Source organism: Corvus brachyrhynchos, unplaced genomic scaffold (genome assembly GCF_000691975.1).
Source record: "Corvus brachyrhynchos isolate BGI_N302 unplaced genomic scaffold, ASM69197v1 scaffold56, whole genome shotgun sequence".
NCBI classification, from domain to species: Eukaryota; Metazoa; Chordata; class Aves; order Passeriformes; family Corvidae; genus Corvus; species Corvus brachyrhynchos.
In genome coordinates this window covers 1,558,724-1,572,470 of record NW_008238664.1, presented here as the reverse complement: position 1 = coordinate 1,572,470, position 13,747 = coordinate 1,558,724, and the positions used below count along the sequence as shown (strand labels likewise).

At 38.3% G+C, this 13,747-nt stretch overlaps 1 protein-coding gene across 2 annotated transcripts in view; it reads right to left on the bottom strand.

The window, feature by feature from the left end:
• Positions 1–13,747, bottom strand: part of POLR3B (RNA polymerase III subunit B) — a 74,540-nt gene that overhangs the window by 22,272 nt on the left and 38,521 nt on the right. For both annotated transcript variants that reach the window (XM_008636384.2, XM_017738002.1), the window contains 4 exons: positions 8,207–8,416; positions 6,200–6,358; positions 4,647–4,764; positions 4,014–4,156 (listed from right to left, as the gene is read on the bottom strand). In XM_008636384.2, coding sequence (XP_008634606.2) covers positions 4,014–4,156; positions 4,647–4,764; positions 6,200–6,358; positions 8,207–8,416 — 630 coding nt within the window. The remainder of the gene's footprint in view (positions 1–4,013; positions 4,157–4,646; positions 4,765–6,199; positions 6,359–8,206; positions 8,417–13,747) is intronic.

Below are 13,747 nucleotides of genomic sequence, written 5' to 3'. Positions count from 1 at the left end.
GACAACTACCAGAGAGGATTTATCTGTGAGACACTAGAAGCTTACTGACTTTACAGGCTATAGAGACAGTCCCAGACCAAAAGATCTTACTGCAACATCCAGTTTGAAGATTAATATTAAAATAAAGCAAAATATTTGCATTTCAGAAGACAACATGGTGGCCTCATTTGCTTGGGTTTTTTTTCTTCTTCCCATATACTTCTTTCTTGAGAGGCACTGAAGGACAGGCAACCTTTTCCAGTCATCTTGGGAGGAGTGTACTTAAACCACGGACGCACGTGAAAAGAGGGTGTGGTGGACAGGCCAGAAGTGGTGACCCTTGCCAATACCATGTTGACATGTGAGAGGACACAAGGAAGGCAGCAAATACAGAGGCAGTGACATAGATCTGTATTATTACAGAGGCCTACAAAATCTACCTACATATTTAATGAAAGGCTTTTCTGTAACAAAAGGCTAAAGCTGGGTTGTGAGATTTAATCTGTTGTATCCCAGACGCTTTCTAATTCCCTTACTCTGCTTCCTTCTGCTCCAGTGACAAAGCACAGCTTTGAAATACTTATCAATTTGGAATACAGCAAAAAGCCCATCAAAAAGTTTGAGACGTGGTTTGTGCAATCTCTTATTTTGCACATATTTCATTATTTAGAACCCACCACTACTACGATTCCCTGAAACCAAATCTCATCTTCACGCACTCCTTCTAGAAAATAAAAATATTACACGAAAAAGACTGCAATGCAGATAGACATATGCTTTTCCTCCTTCCCACTGAACCAAGGTACTTGCTAGTTTAAGCTCATTACATGTTTAAGTGGCCCTATGACAGGCTTAAAGATAACAGTCACAAATTAAACTTGAAGTGGTAATCACCTGCGTTCAGACCAAGACGAGAGAATCAATTCAGAGCTAATTACAAATTCTCTCAATAGAAAAAGTTAAACTGTTAGTATTATAATTTCTGTTTCATGATTGTCTATATTCTTCTGATATGACTGATCCTTGCCCAGTTTGATGTCAGAGGATGGTACTAGATGCAATGTTAAAAAGCTCTCAAAGGAGATTCTCCCTTTCCTTTTCATGCCTTTTCTCCAGTCCTGCTATTGTCAGTATTGGCTTCCTCATTGTACAGTTAAGCTGCAAAACAGTGAACTCCACTGTTCTTGTCAGTATTTTTTTCTTAGTATCTACCAAAAGTTATCTTCTCCTTTCTCCTGTTTAGTGTTACATCTTTTTCTATAATGCACTACAAGCCAGTGAACTGAGAGGTTTATTGCCAGGAAGGCTAGTAAATGAGTCCTAGCAAAATGTAATAATTTGGAATATGATCACTCCTCTGATCACAAGGGATTACTACAGATTGATGTACAGGATAGCTACAGGCACATGCCTGCAAACTCTGTAACAATGTAACTCCGTTGCAATGTTCCTGCTCCTATCTCCAAAACCAAGCTGAAAGTGACATTCTAAATAATTGATGGGTTTGGCTTATTATTACTATAGGTCCCAAGCACAGACACTGGGTGATCAGCCACTGTTAACCTGATGAAATGCCAGGCATAATTATAGGTGCCCTTAAAGTTTCCTACAGCATTTAGGATATTGCTTTTCATCACCCTGGGATTTCCACAGGTAGTTGCTTGCTCTAGGCTGTTAGATGTCTTATGTTCCTTTTGTCATATGGAAGGCCCTTAGCACCCTAAAGCCATACTGCAGCCTACCTGACACAATTCTGCTTCCTTCTGTCATTCTTCTCACTCGTGGGTTCTACATTTGTGGAGCACTCTTTTTATTAATTTTTGGAGGGATATGAAAATCAGTTCTATTTACATTCTGTTCAACTATTTCAATAGGTGCATTTTAATAGCTTAAACTAGGAGAAAAACCTAACCTGCTTAAATTTTTCATGCAAATCCCTGCAAATATTTATCATGATTAACCAAGAGGCTTCTTTAATATAATTCACAGGCTTTTTTAAAAAATTCTAATAAGAAAATTTGTCCTGCACAGTACTGATTGTACTGTTATATAATAACTTGCTGCTAAAATGCTAAAATGCATACCACTTATAAGGAGAAGGGTCCAATTAGACAAAGCTACATCAAGAAATAGGTGCTGCTCTAACAGTGCTCACAGGCTTTTAAGCACTGCACAACTTCACCGTGTATGAGACTAAATAAGTATTTGAAAGAGAATCTACACAAAATTTTCCTGGAGGAGGATCTTCCTTAAGAAAAGGAAAGAATGGGGCAGTTGAACCATTCCAATTGCTCAACTCTTTCTGTTTGCCTCTAAAGCTAATGATCTTCCTCCCCTCACTTACCAAAACTATCCTATAAGGCTGTAGGGCAAGAACTTGACTCAATTTTATAAGGAAAGTCAAGTATGCACTGCTGCATCTTTACTTTTTTAAAACCTTCAACAGTACTGGTTTCCAAATCACTTGGGGACTCTGTGGGAATAGCTTTGTATTTTTAGATCAAAAGCCATATAAAATCAAGAAAAATATTTCAATGCTTATCAGAAGAGTTTCTCTTCCTTAGTAACAACAGAAACAAAGGAAGTATTCCCTGAGAACACAGAGCTTCAAAAACCAGTTTTGTGGGTCTGTGGAAAAACACTGTGGAATTACAAGTGACCTGGGAGGGAGCTGCAAGTACTGAGAAAGTATTAGCAAGTATTAGGTACTCTTAACAGATAACACACAAACTTGAAGCAACATCTAGTAACAGCTGTCATTGTGATCAACTACTGCCTTTTGCACCCATTTTACCTCTTCTGATTGACAGGTTTGCTGTAGATAGATGTCTGACCACCTAACCTGGACACTACAGAAATGTGGATTACTGTGGTTAGCTCTGTATCTCATGACAAGGATGCAGCCTTTCACTTCAGTTACACCTGGCCAGTAGTTATTAAGACAGGATCACAAGGGGTGTACAGGCTGCAGTAGAAAGGATTTGGTAATATCAACCTCTTTGCCTCTCCATCACATCTGACAAGAGACCAAGGAATGTTCTCAAGCCAAAATAAGACCTGAACATTTAACAACGCTCAGGTAATAGCACGGCACATACACTAAGGCAGAAGGTCATGCTGTGAATACTACAAATCTCGATTTTCCAAGACTACAGAATGATGAGAACGTGTCAAAACCTGTCCCACACTGACACCAATAGGAACAAAACATGCTTTTAAGTTGGTTACAGTCAGACTGTTTTCAGTCACTTCTTTCTTAACACTCTTCCAACTCTTTTGAGATTCAGAGGATGATCTGAGACTCATATTTTTTTACATTCAGGTCAAAGGTAGTTCACTGCTTTTTTTCAGCAGATATGGAAGAAGGTTCCTGATTTTCATTTTCCTAGTAACATTAGAACTTGAGAACTGCATGCCACCAACAGCTTCCTAGTAGGTACTCATTTTCAGGTTTTGGTTTGAAGATCCAGAGGTGCTCCAGATCACGTCCCAGGTGTATTTTTAAAAAACATTCTCCCTTTCTTTCTGCTCTCTGCTGGTGCACTCCTAGTTGTGTTCCTGATTTGCTTCCCTTTTACACCATGGTCCTGAGCTATCTACCTGCAGTCTTGCCTTTAGAGCAGAACGTCTGTACCGACCTGCAAACACCTCAGTTTCATCTCTCATCTTTTCTGTCCATTCAGAATCTCTCCAGTCTCTCCCTTGATAACCCACTGACAAATCTATCACCTAAACCCAAATTCTCACTTAGGAAAAAAGCCCAACCAAACCTCAAAACCTGTTCTTGTTTAAAATGGGCAACTGCTGTATTTTCCAGATTCATAGATCAACTGAGAGTTGTTTTTGCCAATACTTCTCTGTTTCAGTAACATCATTGCTAAATTAGGTGAACTTAATCAAAAAAAGGGATACGGGCTTCTATCACTGTATTCATAAAAGATCTGAACCAATCAATGGAAACACACATGATGATATTATGTATGTATAGTAGGCATATACAACATGAATTTATTTTTATTAAATGTGTCCTTTACCTTTCTGCCCATGACGACTGCTAAATTTATCTCCAATTTCTGGACGTCTGGTTTGCCTCAGCAACATTTTGATCAAGAAAGCATCTTCGGCATTTGATGAAATCATTACTTTTTCAATGTAAGAATCAGTGGCGCCTTTGTAGCTAGTAAAAGAAGCCAGAACATTAATTTTATTTTGATGAACCAAACACAAGTTACAGACAACTATCTGTATTATACTATCTTGGTAGGCTCCTGACCAAACTGTAATCTTTATGGAACTTACATATGGGGGGAAAAGATTTTATATATATATATACATATATATATATATATATGTTTATGTATATATGCTTACATATAAGTTCCAGAGTATAGCATATTTCTGGAAAAAAAAAAAATTAAGAGCTACAATAGGAACTAAGGGAGAATTAAGCTGAACTTGTAAAGAACAAGGTATATTTTTTTTCACATGGGCTCTTCTTGACAGCAAAAACTTTCTCATATATTGCAAATTTCTTGATCTTCCATTAAACAAACAAAAGCCAAATATAGTTATAGTTGAAGAAGGGAGTTTTCTAGAATTGAATATTTTCTCAAACACCTCTCTCCTTCATGTAATTTGCCCAGCTCTAAAGTTATATTGTAACATACGTTACTGGCACATCTTTGTACTGTGGCTGCTGAGGCACACTGCTTCCTTCCAGAGGTGTCTGGGTCACAGTTGGCATAGATTTGTTCACAAGGACTTGCTTATTTTCTACTTTTTCACCTACAGAGAACAAGAAGAAAAAGCACCATGAAAATGTGTCTGTGTTAGAAATATATTTCAAGCTTTTAAAAAAAATGTAAGATGGAAGACAAATTGGGAGGAATATGCCCAAGAAGTATGCTCTGTTATTTTATTAAATATTGAATGGTAAGAGAATCACTAAACCAGCTTTCTTTGGTAAACCAAATCCGAACAGCTAGCATGCTGGGTGCACTATGAGAACAGCTATTCACCATACCCTGGGTCAAAAGACTGCACAAAACCATCTGAAGTCATCTGCTCTAAGTATGGAGAAAATTAACAGGGAACACTTTAAATGACAAATTTTAGAAATTCACACCTAAATTTGGGACAGCCCACCATTCCACAGTGAGCTGTGCAAGACTACTCTCAATCTCTCCTTGCATTTACATATTTCTATTGATACTGGTGTCATACACAGCTTTTCCCTGCTCCATTCCCCTATCCTGCCCTTTATATTGAAAACCAGATCAGTAAGATGCCCAATGATACAACTGCACACCAAGTACCTACCTCCCACCTCCTCCACTAAATTACACTGAACTTCAGCCTGTTTCTCTTCTGTCCACATGAACTATCTCAAATAGGTTTTTACCTACATGCTGAGAACAGTCTCAGTCTGGAGTCCAGCCCAGTCCTATCTATCCAATACTTCAGAAGATTCTTGCCTTTTTTCTTAATTAACTTTGAAAGCTCCATTGTGATGTGTTGAAGAGCAAAATTGACCCAATTGTGCTACTATAATGGAATTAAGTTTAGTGCCCTTTAAGACACATTTCTTACTAGATCTTAGCAGATCTATTAAGCCATTTTCTAACTAAAGGATGACAGTATGGGAGGATTCTTTCTCAAATCTATTACTGCTGAAAAGTCATACACCTATCTTTGTATTTCTATTTATTTATTTTCTTATCTCTCTCAAAACATCTTTCTAAAGTGTTAAAACCACAAGGTTTTACTTCCTCAAACAACTGCATTCACTGATATCTTGCTAGGAGATTTTGATACATGAAATCAAAATAATAAGAAATCTATCTCTATCCTTATGGAAACAACAGTACATGACAGACAAACAGGAAAAAGCTACGGTACTAAAAACTTGCCAGTTTGGGAATATAACAATACAAATTCTAACGCTTCAGTAGATTCACATTATTGAAGACTTACTCTTCTACTTAAGTATAAAGCTACCTTTTTTCATGCATAAACCACTCCCACCCCCCACCAATGACTGGTAACATGCTGCTTTCAGGAACCAACTTTTTAAAATTTTCCATTACAATGGTGTCATCTTCAAGACAAAAAAACTCCCCAAACGCTAAGTATAAAACAAGGTGCACAGGAAATACTGACAGAACATTAATTTCCACTTAGACAATGACCATGCCATGAGTGAACATACAGTCTGACCTACCTGGAGAGCAGATACCATCAGCATCTAAAATCTCGTGGCGCCAGATTGGTTTACGAGTAGCTGCATCCAGCATCGGCCCCATCACTTTATCAAATGTCTGGTTTGTGTAACGCTTCAGCGTACACTTGGCATTCTTGTACACAAGACACCTCCCGAAACCTAAAATGGAACACAAACTCATCTGCCTAGGAGTTCAAAGATCCTTTAGAACACATGATCAGAATGAACCAAGAAGTCTGATCCACCTGCTGAGCTACAGAATATGAAATATTTTTCATTAGTTAGATTATTCATTAGCTTGAATATGCATAACGTTGTACATGGGTACCTAGTAGTGCACAATTTAAACATCAGATCATGTATGCTGCTTTTTTTTAGATACTGCACTACAGTCTAATCCTGAACTGTGCTAATCTGCCTCTGTATCTCTGCACATACATGCACACATCATTTCTCTTGAATCGTTTTTGTGGTCTCCAGGAAGATGTAACATGGGAGAGGAGACTGTAACAGGGGGAGAGCAGCACCCCTTCCTTTCATGAGGTCTAAGAAACCTGAACTTTTACTCGTGTTTGTGGCTGGCATAAGATAGCCTACCAGGAAAGTACTGACCAAGTGTTTAGTATAATCAACCCATTACTCTTTTTTCCCTCAGCTGAAAGAATTCTGAATTACCTGTTATTACAAAATAACAGGTTTTGGGCTTTAGATGAGAAAAGTAGAATCTCTGGAATTTCTCTACAAGTACAGCAACTAACCACAATACTAAAGACTTTAATCACATTTAGAATTACAGAGAGCCAAGAGCAAGGCTTGCTAATAATCCTGCATTATTTTAGTTCATTTGAAAGATGGTTGTGGCCACATACAGTACATCTATATCTTTAGATTATGTCAAGTAATTCCTGACAAGCACCACAGTCCCTGTTAAATGTTACCAGTCTACCAGAAAAGAAAACATTCAGTTTTAAATCATGCCTGTTGTTGTTTTAGAAAAGGAGGCATAAATTAAATGCAGCAGACATTAATGCCAAAGATACATGTCTAGGAATACTATTATTGCTGCCTAGCAACTAGGAGGAAGGGAGCTGGGCAGGGGGGGAATAAAGTGATGGAAGAATCTGATTTTGGCCACCCGAAACTAAAACCAATTTGATCACTGCACTACGCCTGCTCTCATAGGAATTTATTTAGAAAAGGGAGAGAAGAGAGACTAAGTTTTCAGGCAACTCTCCTCCAGCCCTCAGCAGCATTAACACGAAGTGCTGAAGAAGTATAGAGAGCGCGAGACAGGCTAGACCTACACAGACATGGGCCCCTGTTAGTTAACCTTCCCTTTGGTACTTATGTACTTTTAGTACATACACTGCACCACAGATTTGGTATTTTAAGGAAGCAGGTTAATTAATTTGGCTCTGCATAAACACTAGATTATTTTGCTTTAGACAATACTATTATTTTCTCTCAGAAAGTAGGCAATACTGCTATTGCACCCTCAGAACACCAAGTTCCCAAAGATACAAACTGCCTCGGGTTGTATTCCTTTCCTAAATACATTCACAAGTCTAATTTCATCTACTGCTTTTGTTACTGGTGGAAATAATGAGACCTCTCTGTTAGTAATGAACAAAGGTTCAGGCAACCATCTAAAAAGCAAGCCCAACAGAACAGATTAACTCATGCCTTATGCTTTTGGTAAACTAAGTACTTACACTTTTTTATTTGAGGTCAGAAGTTAGCCTTTTTGTCTTATAATATCCTGACTCAGAAGTTTATATGCATGTTGGCAACTTCACCACACTACTGTATGCATGGAGTTACAATCACTAATACAGAAAACAAACAAAAGCATTCAAAGCAGTTTGGGAATTCAATTTCTTAACTGGAGATCTAATGCTCGTAACTGCAATAAAAGTTACTAAAGGATAAAACAAGGAGAAAACAAGTTTATAAGAATATGTATTGGAACACACACTGGAGAAGTGGGAAAAAGTTGATGGATCTTACCTCTGTCCAAAGAGGCCTTATTTAAGACAAGAGCATCTTCAATATCATAGCCACTGTAGCTCATCACAGCGACTGTGGCATTCTGTCCAGCAGGGAGTTTCTCAAAATCTATCAGTTCTATTGTTTTTGTTTTTACCATTGGCTTCTGTGGATAGGCTAGCAGATACATCAGAGTATCTATCCTGTTTCTTTGGTTGTATCCAATAGTACCTGCATGTAAAAGAAAAACAAAAGCAGTGAACATTAGTGACTATTCTAGAAATGTTTTGGGTAAAAAATCACCAAAAAGCAAATTAATTAAAATCACACAGAAATCCTTCAAGAAAAGAAGGGGAAAAATAATAAAAGAATCCAAACCAAAACAACTTTACATTATTATATTTAAATAAATATACAAGTAGTTTCTTAATTTAAGCTTCCAGAAGAATTATTCATTTTCTCTTAAAGAGGAAAAAACTAAACATCAATATAAAAAGAACAATAACAAAAGAAATAAAAGCTGTTTGACTAAATGCAAATAAGATGGTTTTTTTTAATCACAACACTGAATCCTGCAAGTATGAAGTTTCCTTTTATTGTTCTCATAGCCACCAGGTTTGGGTTTTTTTGTGGAGTTCAACTTGTCTTTCAGAGACCTGATCCAAAATTTCATGAGAATCAACAGAAAGACTATTGCCGAGTTCAAGAGAAACTGTGGATCAAGCTCTTCATCCTCAACATCACATTTCCTTCCTTTTTTGGGCAATAATTAGTTCAACAGCAGCCTGTGTTAGAATGTGACAAAGTATTAACAAAGCACACCACTAGCAGCAGCCAAGTCTGATTTATTTTCTGAAATTAGAAGCATCATTGATAGAAAGACTACAGTCGAAGTCTACTCGTAATATATTTGTCTTTTTACATGAAATTAATTTTAAATTTACAGTTCAGAATTCAACCTTTTGTATAGACCTCCCAGCTTGAGACTGAAATTTTTGGCCCTGTCCCATCAGAATGCCAAAGTGTCTCCTGAAATCTGAGGAAAAAATAATTAACACCCAGCAGGGAAACATAAACCGTTGTGTAGCAGAACAAAAGTTAAGGCAATCATATGTTATTGGAGTTTGCTGTACCAAGACTAGGCTATGTCTCTAAGCAATTCAGAAATTACAGTCTGAAAAGTTAACATTTTAAAGTTTTAAGTGCTAAATATTCTGCAGTACTTGTGCTTAGGATGTAAGTCTTTCAAAACCCTTCCATTTTCTCCTGCAATTTCAGAGTCTGGCTGCTTTCTTGGAAAGGTCAAGGCAGTCAGTGTATAAGGAAGACTTCACATAGCCAGGAAGCACATCTGAACACAAATCTGCTCACTAGGGAGGTCAGCTTCACATTTTACATGCACCTACTTGCAATTCCCATTTACATAAAATGTCTAGAAAATCAAACTATAAAACCATTTCCAAAGACCTATCCGGTCCTTAGCACTAAGCTCTCTCTCCTAAACCACAACAGAAATTCCCAAGGACAAGAATGGAGAGAGAGCTCAACAGCTACCATCTGAAAATGAACTGTTACAGCTGGCCTGGACTTTCCCTGGTTCTAGAAAGTAGATTCAATGACGTGGGCACAGCATTTTCAAATGACAAGAAAAATCTGGCAGAGTTGACAGGCTTTACTTGTCTCTTGCTTTTTAGCAGTTGCTTTTCTGTCTTTTTCTTGGATAATCATCCATGAAAAGTATTTTTTTGTCTCCAGTAAGACACAAGCTGGTAGGGCCTGGATTCCTCAACACTGAAGACCTTTGCAGTCCCACCCTGCAAGGCCCACCACCTGAAGGCCCCACTATCTCTGATATTAGCTTAGAATTCAATTAGACATTGTTCCCATTCTACTTTTGACTCAAAACCCCTGCTTTCCTAGTATACAGATAAGAAAATATGCTTACAAATTAAAAACTTAAGAGGTTTAGACCATTTTCCCCCTCTGTATCTAGAATGAATAATTTGTGTCCTTTCAGGATAGGTTGCAGTGAAGCTCAGTTTAAATGTTTCACAGATAGGTACATTTTCCTGGTGTTGAGAGAACTCTTTCCAAGAGAAAGTCACGCCAAACATCACTTTCAAAACGCTTGCAATTTTTTTCTCCTCTGAGATGCTGTACCTGCTATGGTTCACTGGTTAGGGATGCTAAGACAGGATGAGGTCTGGAGCACCAGTTTTACCCATCTTTTACACTTTAAGGGTGTCCTTTACACCCCAGTAACAATCTGTGGAAGTCCTCTATACATCAAGGATTTCAGATGACACTTTTACATATTTCAGGTAACACAAATGATTTCTTTACAAATGTTTCACGTATTTCAAAACTGGCATTTTTCTCAGCAGTTCAGATAAGCCTAACAGAACTGCTACTGTCTGGGAGCCAGAAGCAACTGACATTACTGAGATTGTGAGCCTCAATAATGAACTGTATTCAGGCTATTCTTCAGGAGGTGAATGCTGTATCAAATGGAAAACATATACATATATATCAATGACAGATATCCTAGCAGGAAAAACACTGGTTAGAGAGTGATTCTAGAGCACAAATTAAATAAATTAGCCAAAAAGCATGCCATATATCAGCAGTATTATTCCTAATTGCTAGGATTTAATGGTTATACAAATAATGCTTTCTCTAAACTGGGCTAACAAACCACAGCCTCAAACCACAATCTGCTTATTTCAAATAAAGCAGCAGCTCTCTTCAGAGGACTGGTGTGTTAGGACGAGCCCTCTGTGTGGGCGCTGAAATGAAGGAAGTCACTAGCTTTATTTCTGTTTTCTCTCTGAAAGAACAGAGCCCTTGTTTGCTCCAGCCAAACAACCAAGCAAAAGTAAAGTATAATTAAAGTTCACCATAACAAACCCTGCTCACAATGACTCGCATTTATAATTAGCCCAACAGCAAGAACCAATTTTTTTCATTGGTAATTAGCCCTGGTTAAAGCAAAACACACAAGGTTGACCTGGATACAACAAAGATCATTTTCTTGCTTTTCTCAGTACTTGATACATTGTGAATGCACGTGTGCATTCTTTCCTTTTTTCCGTTTCCTGACAGGTTTTTTTTTCTTTTTAAGAATCATTTGAGTATCCTTTAGTGTGAAATAATCACTATAAAAACACTACCTACTGATATTTAGCATAAACAAGGCATTGTTATTCCGATGCTGAAAGTTTTGAGAACTCACCAGAACAAACTGCCAGCTAAAATAAGCATTAATCCAATTCTCTGGTGTATTACTTACAACACTAAACTGTACAATCAAAATTAACAAGGACACAGAAATCAATCTACTTGAGCCAAAAGGGCTATTACTGCACATGCCAAGAAAAGAATTGCTCTAATTCTGTATTTCCTCTGTTTTCACCATGGATTTTCTATGATTCTGTCCTTTTACATGAGCACAAAGCAAGAGAGGAAGAAGTACAGTTTCTAAATGCTGCGATAAACCTTGTGGAGGGGACTCCAACTCAGGTCAGACAGATTGTTACAGTACATGCATTAAGTGATCTGGACATTAAGTATTGGAAATACTCCTTTCAAAGTAGAAAGATTAAGGGGTGGGTTAAAAAGATTATGGGTAAATTAGAGGGGCTGGGGGGGGAGTAGTTTGGCTCATTTCTGCCTCAGTACCTCTGTGCCTACTACCGAGGAGAGGAGAGGTGTCAAAACGAGATCGTGTCGCAGAGCACAAACACTCCTCAGAGAGCAGTGGCAGAACAGAGCTGTGGCCACAGCACACCCAGATCCAGCTGTGATGACCAGCAACAGCTGGTTTTGCTTTAAGGTTTGTTTAGATTCTCTGCCTCTAGGCTAGCTGTACAAAATTTGGGAGGACTCTGACTCTCAGTCCACCAAAGAGCTTTTGCAACTGTCCAAAACCCCCGGCACTCAGTTCCTTGAAGTATATTTATCTTCTCAACTCAATTTTAATGCATTCAGCTGGCTACAGTGTGAAGCAGAGCAGCATAGAAAGGACTTTCCTACTTCACAGAAGCAAAGCAGAATGTACATGATACAGCAAGAGGCTTTTTCATTGTAATATCAAAGTTTTTGCTTCACAATAAGCTTCTACAACAAAGCTCTCACCCACTTACATTGGTCCCCTCAAATACTTCCTTTTCTTTCAGAGGCTAAAGTAACAATCAACACCCAAACCTTCCTTTCCTTAGTCAAGACTTGTGTTATGCCATTTGGGTTGAAGCTGCAGTGCACAGTAGGGCTCTGAGTGTACAGCTTGCTTTGTGTACCCACACCAGCACTTTCACAGCAGCACATGTGCATGTGCAATATGGGGGATTACTGGCAGGAAAACTGTATGTTTTCATTCCTCATATTAGGCTTTTACACAGTCACAGATGTACAATGTGTAAAACTGTTTTTTTATGTCTTAATGGAATTAAAAAGCTCAATTTAGAACTATTTCTCTAACTGTAGAAGCCTTTGATCCTCTTAAGCGTTATTTCACCAACACATTAAATGCAAACAGTACAAACTCTTGTATTTTCATCTTAAATATTGCTGAGATTTTAAGCTACAACTGTTAACCTTGCACTGAAATGTGAATGTTCAACTGAGGTCCTTGCAGCTGCTGTTATATTTACTAGCTAACTTCCTCTCAGTCTTACAATTCAACCTGCAACATATGGTAAATTATCTATGCCAAAAGTGAGAGATTTAATTTCAATTTAATTTTACTGAAATTCAGTCTGGTCACTCAGCACAGCCCTAGTCCTCCAACGAGATGACTCATGTACCCATGAAAGGGAGGTATTTTTCAGGCTATGTAATGCTATCCTGAGGAAACATTAATATTTTAGGACCTAACACTTGTCAGGAACATTTGATTACAGGCCTCACTGGAATCTCTGCTGTCCACTCTCCATTTACTTGTGCTTTCACAGACTGTCCAAAGCAGCTGGCAGAGCCCTGTGATGCGGCCAGAGGGGGTGGGGGTCAGTGTTGACAAGCACAAGGCTCTCCTTTCCCAGCCTGAACCCCGGGGCTCCCTGCACTGCCCCAGGTTTTGACACTCAAGGGAGTGACACAGAGGACTTGGACATGAGACTTTCCACATGGCAGTGTTGGACGAGGAGCTGCTCTGCAATTTCAGTACAAGGAAAGAAAGCACAAAAAGTGGATGGTTACTTAAAGGTTGGAGTTTGAAGCACTACATCACATCTCTTCACCAAAATAAACAGAAAAAAGTATGTGCAATGTTTCAGGAATACCGTCTAGGTCTCATCTGATCGGTAAGTGTACAAAAAAATCTTCTCTGCCCCTACGTATTGCCACTCATTGTGGCGTTTTTTTAAAGCAGTTATTACAAAAAGCTTCAGGTGTTTGCAGACACTTCAGACAGAGCAAAATATAGCTCAAGTCATGTGCCAACTTTTAAAATTTACTTTTATCTAGCTGCTTATTCTTTGAGTCAGGTGTTTTGTCATAACAAACTGAAACAAAGGCTTTTTTTATTGCTCAAGATATTCAATGGCTTTTGTGTTCCTAGCGTCAGCA